Source organism: Dromaius novaehollandiae, chromosome 24 (assembly GCF_036370855.1).
Source record: "Dromaius novaehollandiae isolate bDroNov1 chromosome 24, bDroNov1.hap1, whole genome shotgun sequence".
Lineage (NCBI taxonomy): Eukaryota > Metazoa > Chordata > Aves > Casuariiformes > Dromaiidae > Dromaius > Dromaius novaehollandiae.
The window spans coordinates 2,976,080-2,995,449 of record NC_088121.1 but is presented as its reverse complement, the minus strand read 5'-3'; the positions used below and the strand labels follow the sequence as shown (position 1 = coordinate 2,995,449).

General features: G+C 39.6%; 1 protein-coding gene across 4 annotated transcripts in view; it reads right to left on the bottom strand.

The window, feature by feature from the left end:
• The window catches only part of CFAP74 (cilia and flagella associated protein 74), a 125,672-nt gene that overhangs the window by 57,105 nt on the left and 49,197 nt on the right, over positions 1-19,370 (bottom strand). The window contains exons 36-40 of one of the 4 annotated variants that reach the window (XM_064525426.1): positions 19,181-19,315; positions 7,545-7,588; positions 6,668-6,712; positions 4,549-4,718; positions 1,517-4,020 (exon numbers count right to left, since the gene is read on the bottom strand). In XM_064525426.1, coding sequence (XP_064381496.1) covers positions 3,659-4,020; positions 4,549-4,718; positions 6,668-6,712; positions 7,545-7,588; positions 19,181-19,315 — 756 coding nt within the window. In that variant the 3' untranslated portion in view covers positions 1,517-3,658. Of the gene's footprint in view, positions 1-1,516; positions 4,021-4,548; positions 4,719-6,667; positions 6,713-7,544; positions 7,589-10,931; positions 14,643-15,992; positions 16,230-17,820; positions 17,976-19,180; positions 19,316-19,370 lie in introns of those variants that run through there. The other 3 variants (XM_064525428.1, XM_064525427.1, XM_064525429.1) reach the window with 3 other exon arrangements.

Genomic DNA, 19,370 nt, shown 5'->3' with positions numbered 1-19,370 from the left:
CTACCAAAGCATTTAATGCAAGGTTCAGTTAAGGAGTGTCAGAGAGCATTCTTAAAAGAGAACAACACCCCTTATGATAGCTGCTCTAGCTGAGCCTGCTTTGAGCAGGGGGATCGGACTAGATGCCTTCCAGAAGTCCCTTGCAACCTCAGCTATTGTGTGATTCTGTGAAAGGTTTTCCTTCAAAATTAGGTGGGGTGGGGCACAAATTGCCTTTTATTCTTCCTGTACTTTATGCATGCCTATAGCCCTACTCACTGATCTGAGTACACCTCAGCGTTTCTTTCATTCTGTCTCCCTAAGATAACATAGTATTTTTATTCCCAGTAACAATGGCAAAGACAAACTGATATCCAAGATCATCTAGTAAATTGATTGCAGAACAGTAGTGTGCTCTCAGGCCTGTTCCTGGGTATTTATATAATATAGTTCATCATTTTTGTTTCCTCTGAGTGCCACTGTCACTCTTTATGTGGACCAAATGTATTAAAAAATATTTTTAAGTGTTAAAATTTATAACAAGCAGACTGAGTGGGCTGGAGAAATGACTCTTCTTCCTCATTTTAGTGCTAGCAGTGAGTTAAATCTCAGTGCTTTAAGGAAAAGCACTTTTTATCCCACACCTTCACATGGATAACTACTCTTAAAACTATACTAAGCCCTACAGTAGTAAGACCACTCATTGCAAAATGCACTGTCTGCAACCACTGTTTTAGAAACGGAGACAAGATTTTCACTGAATTCTCTGTTAGGTGAGTTTCCCCATGACTGGAATCAGTGCTCTTGATTGCCCCTATGCTATTTAATCTGTAGGAGTGAACAATGAAGCTTGTGTAAAAAACAAACAAACAACCCCCCCCCCCCGGCTTGATCAGCAAATTATGCAATACAGTGATGTGACATACTGAACAGAGAAAGAACAAACAAAAATCACAAACTTGTTATCAACTGTAATTTAGAATCTATAGTCTTTTCCCACCACACTTGATCCTTTTCAGTAGGCTTGCCAGACTCTTACAGTTTATATTTGGGGTTGAGGTCACACAAGAATCTGTAACTAAAGTTCATTTTACGAACTATCAGAAATCATACTTTTAGAAGCTATCAGTATCACTTACCAAGGTTTGGATCACATCCCTAGAGGCTCTTGTTATTTCTAAGGGTTTAAGTCCCAGGGCGAACAAGTGCTGAACTGTCTCCTACTTTCCATCTGCTTTACTTTCTTTTCATCTATGGCTTCAGTAGAATGACAGCTCTTGACATCTATTAGGATCAAAGACTGGCAATAGCATTAGTTGAGAACAAACGGGCGTGAATTTCTTCTCGTTTCTGTTTTCAGCCTGATTTTAAAAGCCTCACTAATCCCTTTCTGAAAGACCTGAGAAAAAATGATCTCTATGCCCTTCCTTCAAGGCAAAATAAACACAGAAGTGAAAAAGCAGAAGGAAAAAGAATGGCACTAAAGTTAGAATTTGGTGTAGTGTCATGTGCCAAAGCAATCTGAGTTAGTGCTTACCTTTTCAGTCCCCACAAGCCATTTCTATGCTTCTTGCGGTAGTCAGACTGGTTGTTAGTTGAGGTAACTATGGGCTTGCAAGAATTTCATCACTGGAAAGAGCAAGCCTGTAAGACTTGGAGGAAAGAGAGAGAAGAAGCCCCATGGCACAGCCGTAGATCTCTAGTGCCTTTGTCAGAATATCTGACACAAAGCACAAGGATACATGCTTGCACACCCCTCTTTCCCCCTTCTTTTTTTATTTGCATGTCCTTCACATGTGACAGGACTTGAACAAACCAGTCACAAGAGGGAAAACGTGAAGTACAACAGAGCAACTGGTTCTGCAGGTAATTCCAAAAAAAGAGGATGAAACAAACCCTTTTCTGACAATGAAAGGGTGGAAAAGCTTAAGACCCTCTGTCTCACCTAGGCATGCCTTTGTGATGTGTCACTCTAGGCATTACAGCTCTGCCTGAACTGTATGTCACAGACTATTCCCTCTGATGAAGAGCTGACAAAAGGCACCAGTGGAGGAGATAAGGGGAATCAAATGAAGCGCCATCCAATGTCTTCATGCCACAACAAAGGCTGCCAAACAGGGCAAAGAGCATCCAATTTACTCAGTACCAGGCACACAAAGTGGCAACGAAGAGCTTTTCCATGCAGAATCTTAGAATTAGTATTCACAGACTGGAGGTTCACCCACAAAGCAACTAGAAAAGTTTCACATTTCAGATTTTTCTGTTCTTGAGCCTTTCATCCCAAGGAAGCATTACTTACATGTAGATTATTTCTCTTCTTATGCATATAGATTCATCTCTTCTTAGCTGTGGGTAATTGCATTGTCAGTCTCCTCTCCACAATTGCAGAAAACAGCAAACAAGACCATCATGGTACCATTAGAAAAAGATACCCCCAGAATCAGAATTAATTCTACTTCAGAGACCTATGATTTAATGGACTGGCAGTTTTTAAGGGAAAGAAGGTGTTTACTGTATTAATAAATTAACAATGTTTGTGTATAAATGTATCAGCTGTAGTAATATTTAGTTAGGTTATACGGAGGGATCCTCTAATGATTGTTTGTATTATTCCATATTACTGTATCTTCCAAGAGAAGAGAAACATAAGGGATATTCTTCTTGGTATTTCTCAGCTTGAGTTATTAAATCTTTCAATAGCAAGAGGCTTGTTTTGATTTTTTTTAATTAAAAAAGCAACAACAACAAAAACACAAAGTAGAAATCGGATTATAAAGATCTGGCACTGCAATTTTATGTATACTCTGAAACTTATGCTCTTGGCTTTCCAAAACAATGGACATTTTCCAGCTCATGCTGATTTTCAAACCCATCAGGATCAATCAGCAAAGAGCATGAATATTTGAAACACGTTAATAATACTCTACCACGTGTAGAACTGTCTCTATGAGACTATTTTGTTTTATAACAGTCAAAGAACTATAGGAAAAAGATCCCACCCACCAGCCAGCTCATATTTAAAATAGAAATTTAAAGATTAAAACAACACAGAAACAATCCCCTCAGGTCTCATGACCAACAAAAATAACATCTCCTCTTATCTGTCTCATCCCTTGTCTCTAGTTGTGAAATATAACATAATGCATTTCCATTCATAAACACTTTCATGTCCTTGTTTGCAGTTTTCCTTCAGTTTAAGGAACATTTGCCGTTACATAGCAACGAGTTCAGTGCTCCAGCAATTTGCTGGACAGCTAACCTTCCCAAAACAAGAGACAAACTATAGAGGCTCTTCAGTTTGACATGCTAGGATTCCACTTTCAAATTAGGTTTGGGAAGTTTCTGTTCTGGAACAACAATCTGCTGTTTGTACCATTCTGGCTCTTTGTGTTCCTAAGGTTCCTAAGGTTTTTTTTTAACTAACATATGCTGGGCACAAGGAATCATTTTTTAAAATCGGGAAGCAAGCAAGCATCCATGTCTTACTTTAACAAGCATTTTTAAACTGCTGCCATTTTATTTCATTTCATATCCTTGAAGAAACTTTATGAGGAGATTACAGCAGTCACAGGCAATGTTTCTTCTAACTGATGGATCATTACAAGGGTACATACAAGAGGAAACATCCTTCTGTAATAACGTGCCTATAAAACCAAACTCTTTGTGTCTTCTATAACTCTTACAGTCCTTCTCTTGCTTTATTCCCCACCTGAAATGAGCTAGAGCTGAGGTGTTCTTGTGCTGCATCTTGTGAATTTTCAGAATTTGGCTGTGTTGCTGGATCTCTGTTAACTGTATCAAGTGAACACTGGATGGGGTTCATCCCGCTACCTGGTATCTCCTGCCCAGGAATGTCATTGAGTTTCTGGCTTACCAGTGGTGTCTCAATATATCGTTTACCTATTTGGATAGCTTCATCATAAGAAGGTGGCAACTCCATTGCAAAGAGACTGTAAGCTGGAGGGGAAACAGTGTTTCTATCCATATCCACATATGACAAAGGAATAGGGGCACATGGAGGGCACTGCAAAGAGCCGCATGCTGTAAAGAGAAGAGGAAAAAAAAAAAAGAGATAAAATAAAACAAAAACCTTCAAACAACTTCACAGAACTCTGTTATATAAAGGGCTAATCCTATTTTTCTCAAAAGACAGTATGAGCCCATCTTTGTGGTGTCAGAACATATGTGCAATATATTAAAAGCTACCAGTATGGAATTACCCATGATGGAACCTACACATCCTCCAAAGGAGAGCAATCAGAAGAGAAAACATTTCTGCAAAGCCCCATCCAGCTATTACTGTGAAACACTTACTATAATAGTTTATGTTTTAACAGTGGGAAAAAAAAGCCCAAAGCAAAACAAACAAACAAAAAAGCAGACAATGGTGATAAAAGACATGCAAAAAGACTTGTATGAGGTTAACCTACCACGGACTTTATTTTAACTTCTATAGCATTGTTATGAGACTACCTCAAAAAGCCACAGTTGTTGCAATGACTAGATGTAGCATCTCAGTGCTTTCATTGCAAAGTACTGTTGAATAGTTGACTCCTAGAGGACACTTACAGGTCACTGTGCTATGGGCAGTGCTGTCATTGTTAATAACAATGACAGTTAAATCACAGGAGTGCCTAGGGAAGGTCTGAACCAGAGGCCTCTTCTTCTGGCAGCAGAATTTCACACAGCTTGCTGTGATCCCACAGAGCAGGAGCATGAATACAGTCAGCAAGATTAACCTTAGAGAAGGAGGGAGAAGAATACCATCATTTCATTGCTTATGTTTTTCTTCTTCCAGAGCCGAATATAATTTCAATCTAAAGCAAGACAGGCTGAGGTTCAGTTCTTAATGGATGCTGGATCCAGAATTGGAAAGCTGGATTGCAAACAACTTAATCACAAGTTGAAGTGCCGCTGATGATCAGGACAACCCTTTCTGGCTCATAGACACTGTAATGTTAAGATCTTGGGCCATGTTTTCAGTTTGTATGCAGTGAAAATGGCTTCACTGTCATCATACATATTTAAGTACATACTCTTGTAGCTATGTACTTAAAGGGAAACACAAGTACAAACTTTCGTAAGTCTAAGACCTGTATTTATAAAACACTGCAGAAACTATGAATTGCAGTCTGTCTTGAAAATGGAATTCAATCTCTAGGTATAGTCTAACTTTATAGCACACACTGGGTGAGTGCTTTTACAATGATGGAGATACCTGGAAGACCAACTTCACAGTAAAAGGAAAGCTCTGAACTGAAATCAAGTCAACCTTTACTTTTTGTGTACCAAACATACTTTTTGAAGAAACAGTGCAGTCAACATTTTCTGGTGCTAAGAATGAGTCCACATGGAGAGTTTTGGATTCAAACATGCTCCTGACTTTCACATCGGGATTATATCCCATCCTAAATATGCACAGAAATGGCCTCAGTATCATTATATTTTGCCCATAAAACTCATGATTCTAAAATAAACATTTCTTTAATAACTATTTTATTTCGTTTTAACAAGAGAACACTTCTGTTAGTGGTAGGGTCAGACACACACAAAGACTATACTCAGCTTAAAGTTTGGATTTGAGGGCCTCAAACTTCCACAAATTCCATAGCGTAAGCTCGGGGTTCTTGCAGGAATCCCATGTTGCAGCTATTTCCTTTATGCAGCTCATTTCAGTTGCATTTTCCTGCAAACTACTGTTTAGAAAAACCCTTTCAGGCAATTTAAAACCACCCGTGATAAGAACTAAGAACGTTCTGCCCTGCTGAAACTGTGCCATGAAACATTCCTCCATTGTAAGGAGTATTACCTCATCACTAGCCAGTCAGCATTTCCTGGTGCTCCAGGAGCTGTGGGCTAGTGCATTCAGTGAAATAATCATGCCAGCATATGCTGTTCCCCTCTGATGGAGGCAGGGATAACCTAGGTAAAGGCATAAGTCTCAGTAGCAAATGCTAGCTCATTAGTTTCAACAGTTTCAAGTGAGCCAAACTGCAGAAGCCTTCTTAAAATACTGTATGTAATTGTATGTATTTTTAAACAGTTCTGTGCATCAGCGTGTCCTGGAAAAACAAGTATCAACCTAAATTAGCCCACAGACTGAATGACTAACCAACTTGATCTACATGCTATCAAAGTTAATATATTATTTGACAGAATATAAGCTATAAAACAATGTTAAGATACATGCAATGAATGTTCTGGGAAAGAGACTAATCTGTCACAGAGTTTACCCTTTTACTTATCACTGTTTTCCTGTTTTCATCATTAAGCCAACCCATAAACAGGTTTGTAATCAGCTTGAGTAGTCAACGCTATAAACTAACAATCTCCTGTCCCTCAACAGGGAGAGGGCACTGAGAACTGTGCATTAGGCAATGCAATGCCAAGCCCTAACAAGCCCATTCTGTGCAGCTGCTATTGTGTCTATTTAGAAGGAACAAATAGGCCCTACAGTTAAACTCTAATGTACGCAGAATGGAAAGATGACATATCCCTAGATGAATGCTCTATTCTGCATGACAATTTATCTCCCCTGCGGTCTAATTTAACATATTCCACTGTCAACTTTCACAAAACTGATGAGAGACCCTTTCCCACATCCCGTATGGGGGAAGAGTGTTTCCATTACCTTACCACCATTACTGTTCATAACATCTTTCAAATTAATCTGTGTCAGTAAACTTACCAGACGTACCACAGGCTTGTCCAATTAGACATGTTCTGAGGGCATCTGTGAAGGAAGGTAGATAACTCACTGATTTAAATATCTATGCTGTTAATTTATGACAGGAAATAAATTTCATGTCATTTATGAGGTGAAAAAAGGAAAGCAGTCAATAGGAAAATGGAGCAAAGCCCCTCTAGATTTAGTTTCAAAGGACTATTTCTCATAGCTGTAACATTATTACAGCTGAGAACACGCAAATTCTCCTGTAAAAACTCAGTTCTGAGTGAACAAATGTTTTTACAAAGTCACACTTTACTGTCCTTTATGAGAGAGAACTACCCATGCTGGATTTTCAAAAGACCTATGAAATAACTGTTTGAAGTTAACAGAGTGGCAATCCCTAGTGCCCTAAGTCTGCCTGAAAATGCCAGCCTAAGACAACTTCCCACCTCTCTCAGTTACTTTTAAATTACTTTTTCCATGGCTCCAGTACAACTAGAATTGTCTTGTTCAGATCTACTTATAGTACCAAAAAAGAGAACAGCTTCTAATACATACAGAAGAGTAGCTGCTACAACAGCATTATAATTAGTGAATTGCATGCAATGGATTTGATGTAACAGAGCAAACCTTTTGGCCAAAGGAGACAATTTACAAAATGACTTTTCAAAAGATGTTGTTTCAGAATCATTTTGAAAGACAAAATCATTCACCTCAGTTTAGCGAGCAAGGCCAGCCAAGTCAAATTTGTGAGCTGGTAAAGATCTTGGAGAAAAAAAAATAGTAGCAGCAAACAAATGGCTACAAGTAAGTCTACATTCTGATCTGCTAATGTCATTCGATCACGATGGGAACAAATGCAGAAGCAGACATTTGAAAAATTGTGATTACTCACTGATCATAGTTCTCGCAATTATTCTCAGAAGAACAGAGCGATGCCTAGTAAAGGAAAAAAAAAGAATCGGATAAGCAGACGGCTGAAAGTAAAACACTTAGTTTGTCTGACGCATCTGCTTAGCCGAATCCAGTGTGTGAGTTTTCAATGACTGCTACGCGTGGCGGCCACAGCGGCCGACGGTGCTGCAGCAAGTTACAGATCGCCACGCTGGAAACAAGGAGAACCCAAATGCAGTTTCTTCAACGACAAACGATCTTCCGTCCCCTGTAACAAAACGCCCGAACCTCTAAAGAGGGAGCACCCATATCTTCATGAGAATCAAAATCTGCACTCTGCGCCTGGAACTACCTCTGGAGAAGACAGACGGATTAAAAAAAATCCAAATAAAGAATAATAAAATTAAAAATAATTAAATTATCACTCAGTGTGCCCTGACTTAGCAGAACGATGCCGTCGCCCAGCGGCGGAGTCGGAGGGAGAGGCGCGTACAGTGCGCGCTCCCGCCGGGGAGAAGGCGGCCGCAAGGCAGGACCCGCCGCCCCTCCGCGCCCGCGCACCTGCAGCGCCGCCAGCAGCGCCCAGAGCGCCCCGCGTCGCCGCGCACCGGCCATGCCCCCGCTGGGATCCAGCGGTTCGTCCCGCCACCCGCAAAAGCAAACCCCAGCGCACTATCAACCCCCTCCTCGCCGACAGGCGCTCGGCGGACCGTACGGGGAACGACGGAGCTTCCCCCACCTCCGCGGACGGTATTTATCCCGCCTGCCCCAGTGCCCGCCTTGAAGGGGCGGTCCGGCCCCAGCCCCGCCGCAGGGTTTGTGTTCGGCAGGCGAGGAGGGTGTCGGGACAAGTCCTCGCACAACTGGCGGGAGGTGGGGCACAGCTGCCCCCGCGAAGCGGTGTCGGCGCTGGCACCGCTCTTGGAGGGGGGGGCTCGGCAGCACCCCGGCCGCGTCAGCCTTCCGTGGACACGGCCGCCCCACTTCCCCGCTGCGCCCGAGACCTAGCGCCGCGCAGGCTCCCCGCTCGCGCACGGTGTCCCTCGTGTGGCAAGCGGAGCTCTGCGAAAAGACACTCTTTGGCCCCCTCTTACTAGCTCTAAGGTTTCCTCGGTGCCACGGCAGCTCATTGCGGCGCGCACTTGATTTTAAGTAGAGCCTGAGGGCAGTCTATCCTATGTCCTCCACTCCGTGCATAAGCAGAGGCCCTCCAGCTCCAGCAATCACACAGGAAGCCTCGAAGTTAGGAAGGTGATACAAAGGGAGCCAGAATGCAGGAAATTCACCTTTCAGAGGTTCCCCCAAAGCAGTTTTGGACTGCTACCCTTTACTTTCCTTAAGAGAAGGTAATTACCAGGTATGCCAGTAACTGAACGCACACCTTGTGCCTATGTAGTATCAGAGAGATTTTGCAGGAGTCATGGAAAAGGAAGGAGAAATTAGGTATGAAAAAAAAGAATCAAGAAACAAAGGTCTACAAAAGCAGATCATTTCCTTTTTTAAAATTAGCCCATTTAAGACACATGGAACAACTGCATTTCAGAACATGCTGAAAAGGTATTGGCTGCTCCCTGAAAATGGGCTTTCTCTAAAAGTAATTTAAACGTGTTCAACATTTCAAATTTCGAAATTTGATTAAAATACTTGTATGTCATTGTTGTCTTAAAAATTGTTAACCTAAACCCTTGGCATAGATAACATTTGGTGGAAATTTCACATAGAGAGATGTTTTGTTACTGTGATTAGAGTGATCATTAACAGTGATTTTGCACATCTGTAAATGACAGCTTTCCTGCAGTTCTCTTCAGGGTAAAGTCTAGCTATTTTAATAGGATTGTGTGTAGCCCATAGAGTTAAAAATCTCCCCAAGTCCCTTTACTAGTTAGAACTTACTGTGAGTTACAGAAGTCTTAGCATCAGAAGAGGAGAACAAAACACACACCAGAAGTCAACCATATCCACCATATGAATGAGCAAGGATTATTTCTGCTTCAACATAGAAGGTGACTTAAAGGTCAGACACCTTTAAAGCACTCTTAATAGAGCAAGGTTCAGTTACATAGTAAAAAAAGATAGTATTAGTCAACATGAGAGATGATTAGAATTGGGGCAATCATAAAATATGGCTGGGTAAGTAACAAAAAAGAAATGACAATTAGAGCTGAAAAGCAGGAGAACTAATTAGTGGATTAGAAAAGATTTTACCCAGGGAGTAAAGGGAAGATTGATCAGACAAACAGCACTTTGACATCTCTTAGGGTCCTTGACTTTCTCAAAGAGAGGGGTACGGGGGGGGGGGGGGGTGTACACCCATGTGCATATGCACGCAGCTCTCCAGTAATTAGAATGGGACATAATACAAGGATTCTTTCTGCTATTTTAATGCAACAGGAAGAGAACACATTTGGACTTGGGTCGCCAGTTTATTCTATGAGTGTCATGAAGAAGCTCCAGAATGATGAGGACAGCCATAGACAGAATAGCTTGGAAGGAGCTGATTCAATAGATCATTCTCCAAATGAAAACACTTAGTAGGGTTATTCCATAAGGCTCAAGAAATGTGCTTTAGGGCTTTGTGATGGCATGTGTCACTGACTAAAGTATATTCCTGCAGGACTGCCCAGGGTCATAGGACCATTGCTCATTTAGCAAAAACTGCATTCATAAGTGTGAAGCAATCTCTAAATTCACTGGGTAAGCAGAACATTTATTAATGAGATGTCTATGACACTAGTACTTACTGTCACTTCCTTTCTGTTGCGGAAGAGAAGAAGCTAGATGAAACTGTTAAGGATTAAAAAGATCATACATAGATATGAATCTGTTTTAAACTGGAACTAGACTTGAACCAAGTAGTACATGTTTGCATTTATATCCAGACTTTTCTGAAAGCACAAGAGAGTTTGGATCTGGTGATCCAAAAGTTATCACAGTTGCAAAACTTAACCTGAAAGCAAAGTGTTCAGAAATTCAGTTATGGAAGGAGAAAACTTCATCTCCTGGGAAATTTAGGTACATCTTGGAGAGGACATTTTCTGTATTATCCTCACAATATGGGCTCCATTCCTATTAGAGACTTACAACACTGAAACAGAAACATAAGATTTCATATTTAGCATCTCCTGGCAATTTCAGTACAGAATGTGCTATGATTGTTGCTAACCTGCTTTGGAAGGTTAGTTTTTTTATTGAACAGGAATTTTTTGTTTGTTTTTAAGAGATAACATGCATGAAGACTAGAGCTGCTGTTTTGACCTTCTGGTAGTGGTAAACTCAACATTGAACCATGCACACAGAATACAATAGCTCTCAGTTGTCTTTACCTGATATTCTCAAGGAACTACATACAAACTCACTGCTTTTAGTTCAGTTCCATGGGGATTTAGGCAAGTAAAGAGTCCCAGTGATGAAAGAGCATACAAGTGTAGAGTACAAGGGTTTAGGCCCTGACTTTTCCACTTCAGTCAGCTTAATCAAAGAGAGCAAGCTCTGTGAGATTCTTGTAAGGGAAACCTAGTTACCTTACTCTTCTACAGATTGGTGAGCTTCATTTAAATGCTAAATCAAGCAGCAAATATATCAGAGGATTGGTTCTTTCATTCTGAAAAGGATCCAACTGTTTTCTGTCCCTTGGTGAAATGTGATAATTCTCAGTTAAATGACACCCGAGGGCTACATTTTGCAAAAAAAGAATAATTGTGCTTTTGCTTTTAAATTTTACTTATGTTCCAGATGAAGAAGCATACTCTGCATGCCAGTGTTATGTTTTACAATGGATCTGTTTTCCCACATCAGACAATTTTTTTTTCCCTTTACATCTTGCCTCTCTCATTTGCTTGAGCGTTGCTTCACACAAGAGCTGGGCACATGGAACTACACAGGCCAAAACAATGAAGATAATCCACTGAGGCAGGAAATAAACAATCGTGGAAGGATCAGCCATTATACCCCCAGAAAGTCAAATGTAGTATTAGCTTCCAGGCCTGAGATTAGACATCAGTATTTTCTTTCATGAAATGGAAATCTGAAAGTTTGTTATTCTGTAAGTGCCTTACAGAATGTTGGATTTCTTAAATCAGTTGGTGTATTGCAAGCATAGTTTTCCTTATTTTTAGTGCTCCAGAAATAACAGCCTATTCTTAGTCTCATGGTTCAACACTCACCCTGGAGAGACTGAATACACATTTTAGGATTAAGTATGGAAGCTCTGACCAGTGGAATCCAGAACCTTATGCTCATTTCAAGTCAGTGAAATTACTCATATGTGTTTGCAAAATCAAGTCTTAGGAGTGCAGTTAAAACTTGGTTACATCCTTTGTTTACCTTTAAGTGATTTAGTACAGACAATGAGCTAGACTTGTCAATGGCAGTTGCTCTTTATTGTCAGCTTAACTTTCTGTTTCTCATTACTAGCGTAATACTGTGTGTTTGACTTGCCAACTTCTTACAACTCAATGGCCTCATCCAGAGCTCACTGAAGCTATTACAAGTCTCTCGGGTTCAGTGGGTTTAGAGTAGGCCTTAGATAGTCAAACATCATTAAATAGAAGGATGTACATCATTTCACAACATTATTTTTCTTTTTTTCTTATTATTCCTCCATCTTTTTTATCATAAAAAGACTCTTTGGCCTTGATTAGGTCTCACCTCCATAGAGGCTTAAGGTATTAAAATTAATAGACTAACAAGCACCATACTGTGGTTTGTATTTAGTCAGTTAGAGCTTGCTCCAGCCCTGAAGGTAAGGTTCAAAAACTTGGAACAAGCAAGCTGGAATGATTTCTAGTTCTAATACCAGTTTAGATTTTTCATTGTTTTCTGTTAGAAATCTGAGTGTTCTCCTCTAATTCCCTCCATTACAGTGGTTTAATGGAAGAAGAGGGACAAAGGAGATTAACGAGCATTTGTCAAGTTCTCCTTATCTCTTAGTAGATTGAAAGTATGTGCAGGTCTTTGGCAGCTGAGACAATAACAATGTGTCAGAGGTTCTGATTCATGTTTGTACTAACCAAAAGAGAGAGAGAAGTGTAAAGGCATTCAAGTCCAGCGTAAGGACAGTTTTTTAAACCTAAATTAAATCTATATCTGGAATATTTCTCACTAAATGCATTAGAGTTTTTTCCTGTGCAGCTCAGGTACCGATCATATACAGGGTGAAATCCTGGCATATCAAGCCCTTTAGTCTGAAGGGCATAAATTCCTCCTTTGTTCATGATATGGACTGTTTTAGAAAGTATTCTGAGAAGCTCCTTGTGAAAACTTCTGTTACTACCCAGGATCAAATAGGTAGTTGAAGCGCAAACAATTCATTTTGGCAAGGCCCAGACATTGTGAAAAATGTGTGTTTTAAAAAAATACTGAAAATATAAAGCTTTTCTCAAGGTCTTCTTTCCCATTTAAGTCAGACAAACAGACTACTGTGCAGTTCTGTTCAGATCAGGAATATACTAGATATATGTTTAAATTGCCAGGGCTCCTTTGAAATGAATGAAGCATCTCCAGTTTGCATGGGTGCTGCGTACCTTTCAGGAACAAAGTACACAGGCTTCCATCAAAGTCCTGCTCAGTATCAGTTTGCTCAGTTGTGACACCTACCTCTTCAGTTATGCTTGGGAGCAAATCTGTGTTTAGCTTCCCAGTGCCTCCTTTTTAGTTCTTTAGAGTCATTGACATCTAGGCCACATCATAGACTGCTTGTTTTGATATTGGCAGTGAATTGGAGATTTGCAGGTCTTCTCTGAGAGAATCCAGAGGCTCATAAGCCAAGCTAAGCTGATATGAACTCATTGATCATAATGTTTTTAAAGACCATTACTGTAGAAGAATCCTGTAGGCTCATTTTGAAAACATTCCCAGAAATAAATAACAGATGTTACGCATATTTTGGGACTGTGTTTCCAGAACATAACTAAAACATTCAACAAGCAGTGGCTAGGAACTATAATCAGGGTCCTTTGTACTAAGAAGTACACAGCAAAAATAGATAGTTTTGCTTAAGAGAGCTTACAGGAGCGATGGAAGATGAGGTTAAAAACAACCTGTATTATCTTTGACCAGTGGCTGACACAGCACAGCCAAAAATCAGGAAGAGAGAGAATCCTCATTTGACTCTAGCCATTCTTTCCTATACCTCATTCATAATCTTTTGTTTTCATTCTAAACATTAAGAGCTGAAAGACTAGCTGAACAACTCCATATTCTCATAGCCTGAAATCAGTTATAGTAATCTCATCTGTTTTTCTAGCTCTGCCATAGCAGAGCTTTGTTTTTAATTAAGCAGGCACAGAGTTACCTACTCAGAGAAAGGAATACCTCTGGTATATTGTTCATAAAGAGGCTTTTATTTTCTGATCTTTTGGCTAAGTGTTTCTCTAGAGATCACCATTTAATGGCACTGGGAAGTTTCACAAGTTGATTTGAGTCAACCAGCATTTTCTATACCAAGTTAGAATCACGACACAGTGAGTATTAACTTTACCATGGCACACAAGGGTCATTTTAAACTCCTTTTGCAATGTTGTAAATGACTTTCCCAGAATCTGAGCATTAAAGAGTATGACCCTTTTGCAGAAACCTACCACTTCCTGGGTGTGTGTCTCATTTTACTACTACGACAATACAGGCTTCTTCCTACAAAGACACCTCTGCTTTGACCTGTATAGCCCCTCAGGGTGTCTAACAGGAAAAACTTCAGCTAAAGAATCTTCCAAGAGCCACTTCAAGAGAGAATGAATTTCTCTTTCCACCATTTCCAATTTAAATGGCACACAGATCAGGCATAGCATCACGAGCCTTAAATAGCAGAACAAATTCAAACAATAACAACCAGGTGTTTCATTAGGATTCTATTCTATCTCTGCCTTTAAATTCCACCATCCACATCACTTCTTCTTGTAATTTCATTGTCTTCATACTGCAGTAACAACCATCCTATAGTTTTTCAGGGAAGCAATAAACAGCTTACTAGCAAAGGCTCAGTTTTTCATAGTGTCTCAATACAAGGTCCTGTCATTTTTGGAACCACATGAAACACAGTATAGCATTCCTTTTAAGTCAATTAATATTTTCCTTTGTCTCGCCTCTCTGATTCCTGTGATACCTGTTGGGAGTGGAGAGAGAGGATATTTCTAACTTCAAGAGAAAACAAGAGAATATCAGAGATATTTTTAGGTGACCACGAAGAGTATTAAACAATTTTGCAATACCCTGTGCATGTATTTGCACAGGAGATTGAGACAAAAGCTATACTAGTACAATGCTGTAGAACTGCATATTGCAATTCTGTGAAATTGTGCTGTCAGTGCTGATTTTTCGTATTTCAAAGAGAAAAGAACCACTGCAAGAGTGTGTATAAGAGAGAAACAAACACTGTTGCTATTTGATTTTTTTTCTTACCTGTTCATATATGCTTTGTCACCCTTACAAGAAAGTGCAAGACAGCTTTCATATCCTACTTCTTTTTCCCCAGAAGAAATCTATCTTTTCCTTAAAAAACACAACTAAAAAATTGCAGGCTATGTCCTATAGAGATACTCCATCAAAAACTACTAATTAGGACAAAACTTTCATTATTTACCAGCCTGGCTAACACTTACATAAAGAGTTTCTGGATCCAGCCAGTAACTTTTTAGTTGTTCCCTACAGTGACGCTGTTTCAAGTGAACCCACCTGCTGACTGATGAACTAACTGGCAGAAATACCCCATACCTGCCATAACACTTGAGCAAAAGAGTGAACTTCTAACCCAGTTCATGATAGCCTGGTAATCATAACAGCATTGCTTACTCATGAATAATGAAATACAACACAAAAAGTAGAAGAATCATTATTCCACTTTAAATTCATTTAGAATCCTGTCTTAATCTGGACTAAGATAATAAGACAAGACAAAAGAAATATCTCAACATATATCATAATTTCACAGTTGTTGAAACTGAGGCACATGCCCAATTTAATGGAGAAAGTTTGGTGATAAATCCACGGTTATAATCCCAAACTCTAGTTTCCAGTCCCTTGCACATGCTATTGGACCTATCATGAAACGTTTTATGCTATTTAACCAGGATTATACACATTTTTGTTTACAGTGTCAGTTTCTAAACTTCTTAACTGAGTTTAAAACATTGAATGCTAACTCACAAACACAATATACTTTATTCCCACTGAAAGCTGTGAAACAATTCCAAGAGTCTGATTTGGCCTTTGGATGAGAGTTTGAAATCTTACATTGCTCAGTTAGTGCTGCATCCAAGAGGAATTAAGGGATACTTACATAGGCTAAGGGAGTCAGCTGTGGAAGGATTTGAATGCCACATTCTAATCAAGAATTTAAGTGTTTAATACAGAATTATACTAGTGATACTCCATTTATTTGAAACTTATCTTTGCTATGCTGCTTCTAATTGGTTCAATGATTTTTAATTTAGCTTTTTTGTTATTTTTTTTCTCATTTAAATTTTGGTTATGCAGAGGTATTTTATTCCTTATTTTAATCAATTCAGGCGATAATGAACAAAATGAATGCTTAGACCTTTACAAAAGATAGAGAGAGCCAGACGTTTATCAAATGATAACAGCACATCAATCCATAATGATTTAACTTAGGACCATGGACTCTTCTCCCTGCCCTCCATCATCTACTGCACCCTCTAGTCACTTTTTTCCCCAAGGAAGGCAAGCTGATAGTCTGTAAAACAAAAACAAAAACAAAACAAAAAAAAAAAGTACTTATTGTGACTTTCTTATTTCAGAGTGCCTGAGAGTAATATTTTTTTCCCAAAAGAGTTAAATCTTGCTGCTTCTCTAGTGTGGATGTTCAACAACCTCGAATAGTGACTTTTAATTCCCTCAATTAATCCCCTAATCTCTTTTCTACCCCATTTTTCCATGGGGAGGAGCTGCACTAAAACCCCAGATCTAACTTTTGGAGATGTTTAAATGTGGCTCTGAAATTCATGCTAATACTCTCTCAGCTTTTTTCTCTTTTCATGTTATCTCCTTTTTCCTCACAGTCCAAAACTAGCTGTTGCTTATGAACACTGGCATAGCAGCCTCTGTGTGTCTTTTGGTTAGTAGCACAATCTGTTTTAAAACACCTCCTTGCAAATTCCAAATCACATCCAAGAAAAGTTGGCTCTAAAATCTGCAGTGATGTCTCACTCCAACTTTAAATTTGTGCTCTGAGTTATCCTTTCAGCTCCTGCCAGTGACTGGCACATGAGTCACTGCACAAAACCAGAACTGCTGTTATTCTAAAGATACCTTTGAAACCCTTTTTCATTCTGCTTCATATGCTAAAAAGTCTTTGTTTAAAGGAAGTGAATTTAAACTGCATCCAACAACCTGAACAAGCATGACATATTAAGTCACCAATTTTTCTTACTGCATTATAAGTAGTAAAGGTTTATTGATATGTGCAGTACAAGCAATTTTAGCATCTACATGGTGCTAAATGGCAACAAGCCTTTGGAATGGTGGTCAGGGAATTTTGCCACAGACTTACTACAATCTGTGAAAGAGAGTGACATAAGATTTAATGGATCATCTATGCTTCTCAGTTTCTGCTGCCTTCCTTCCCTGTATTGTGCTGGCTCTGTACTCTTCTCTTACCTGAAACGGCTACTCCTCTCTGACCTGTGGGGAACTGCAACTCCCCCAACAGCTAGAAAAAAAATCAAGTCAGAATGCAGAGGAAAGCAAATGTAGAAATACGGAGTTCCTGGACAGCCATGGTAAATGGCAAGTCTCTAACAAAATTGTGTGATTCAGTCACCAGCACAGTCACTATTTCCTCATTGATGATATGTCATCAGGAGGACTTCAGAGTATATTGTAAAAATGACTTCCAGTAGGATTTAGAGGAGACTTGAATGAAAAGGTTTATTCCAATCTTAACAGAAAAAACCCAAGTATTTTCCACATCTATTAAAATGCATCTGAAGTTGGAAAAAAAATATATTGTTTGAAACTCACACTTCTAGAAGTAAAGAAAGATACATCTCCTGAAGGAATGCCTGCCTTTGGAAGACACTGGAATTAATAACAGATGTATCTACTCGGCCTCTCTTCCCCATGATAATTCCTCCTTCTATCATGAGGCTAGTATCACAGAATCAGCTTGAAAATAAAACTAGTGGAGCCAGAGTTCATACACAGTTTTGTGGAGAAAAGCAGAAATATTACATTACCTTCCTTCCTGCCTCCCCACCCCAGTCACATACGTGCAACAATCTCACAATCTTCCATTTCCAATTAGGATCTAATGGTTTGCCAATAACCTGAGCCTCCATCATCTTCCTTTCCATTTAACTTCTTTTCCTTGCTTAGTGGGAGTACATGCAGATGCAACTTTTGCCATGAAGAAGATTCGATAAGATTCCTTAATGCCACCTTTTAATGTCAGTAGGGTTGTCACAATCAGAGGGCTATCAGCCTACAAAAAATAATACACATATGAAGCTATCCTGTTTCTTTTGTATATAGAACAAGTTAGTTGATCCAGTTCTAAACAGTGTATTTTTCATCACAGTTGTAAGATGTACCTGTTATAGATAACCTCTCTTCTCACTTTAAGTCTTTCATATCTTCACAGAATGCTCATATTGTGGTAAGTAAAGTTGTAATGACTAAACATTCTGTCTCCAGAGTGCTAAAAATATTGTCACCAGGTTACAACCATCGCAACAACTGGGCATGGCACCAACACAGTATGTTGCAGCAGAGGTCAGGAAAGAAGTAGAGCCCATTAGCCATGAGTTAGTGCAAAATCTTGTGTAACAACCAGTTCTGGTTACCAAGAGGCACTGAGTCAATCTCATATGTCATCCCAGGAACACTAGTGCCTTCTGCACATGATGACAGAAGCCTTTTAATTTTGGAACAAGCCACTCATTCTGCCATCCCACGCACAGCTCAAACAAAGTGTGGGAGACTAAGTTCTTTCAATCACCATGAATACTCATGAAGATGAATCAGGAGGGGCAATTCCACCCCTGTACTCAGTTAGAACTCATACCAAGACTCTGTGATAAAAAATGGCAGAAGCATCCAGGGAAACAGGGTTCATAGAGCAGTTCATAAAGTGAAAAACCAAACAGACCCCACCAAATCCTAGTGGAGAAAAATATACCAAAATAAAAGGGAACCTACAGCCAAAAGAAGTGTGAACACTGTAACAGAATGATCCATGTAAGCTTAGCACTGCGTCAGCAGGATTGCGGGTTTCCTTACAAACTACTGCATAGGGAACATTAAATAGTTCATTTTTCATCAATGTGATCAAAGCAGTGCCTTTTATTTAACAGTAGCAGCCATGTTTTGGTCTTTTGGTACCACATAATACAATAACATGTTAAGTTACTGTGCTCGTTCTTCTCATCACACAGAAGATGAAACCTGAGATGAGATAGCAAGCCTCCAACTTATACATGATTCCTATCTTATTCCCATACTAGTGTTTACCAGCCTATATTCCCTTTGGTAACTAAATGTGTTTTGTCATCCTAATGTGTCAAAGCAGCCCGCACTGCTGACATCTTGACGATCGGCTTTTTTTTTTCTCCTTCAAGTCATGAAAATACGGCTGTCACACATTAACTTCCACTTTAAAAGCAACATGCCTTGGCAACTGTAACTTACATGAAAGTCAGCAGGTGGCACCCAAGAAACACTGATGCATTTTACTTGACCACGACCAACTGTTCCCTTTGCAGATTCAATGGTGAATCCCTTCTGTTGCAGAAGCAGCAGGTTATCAAAATTGAACTCCACGTTCTAATAGAGAAACACACATACAACATACCCTCACTACAGAGGGTTCAATCTCTTC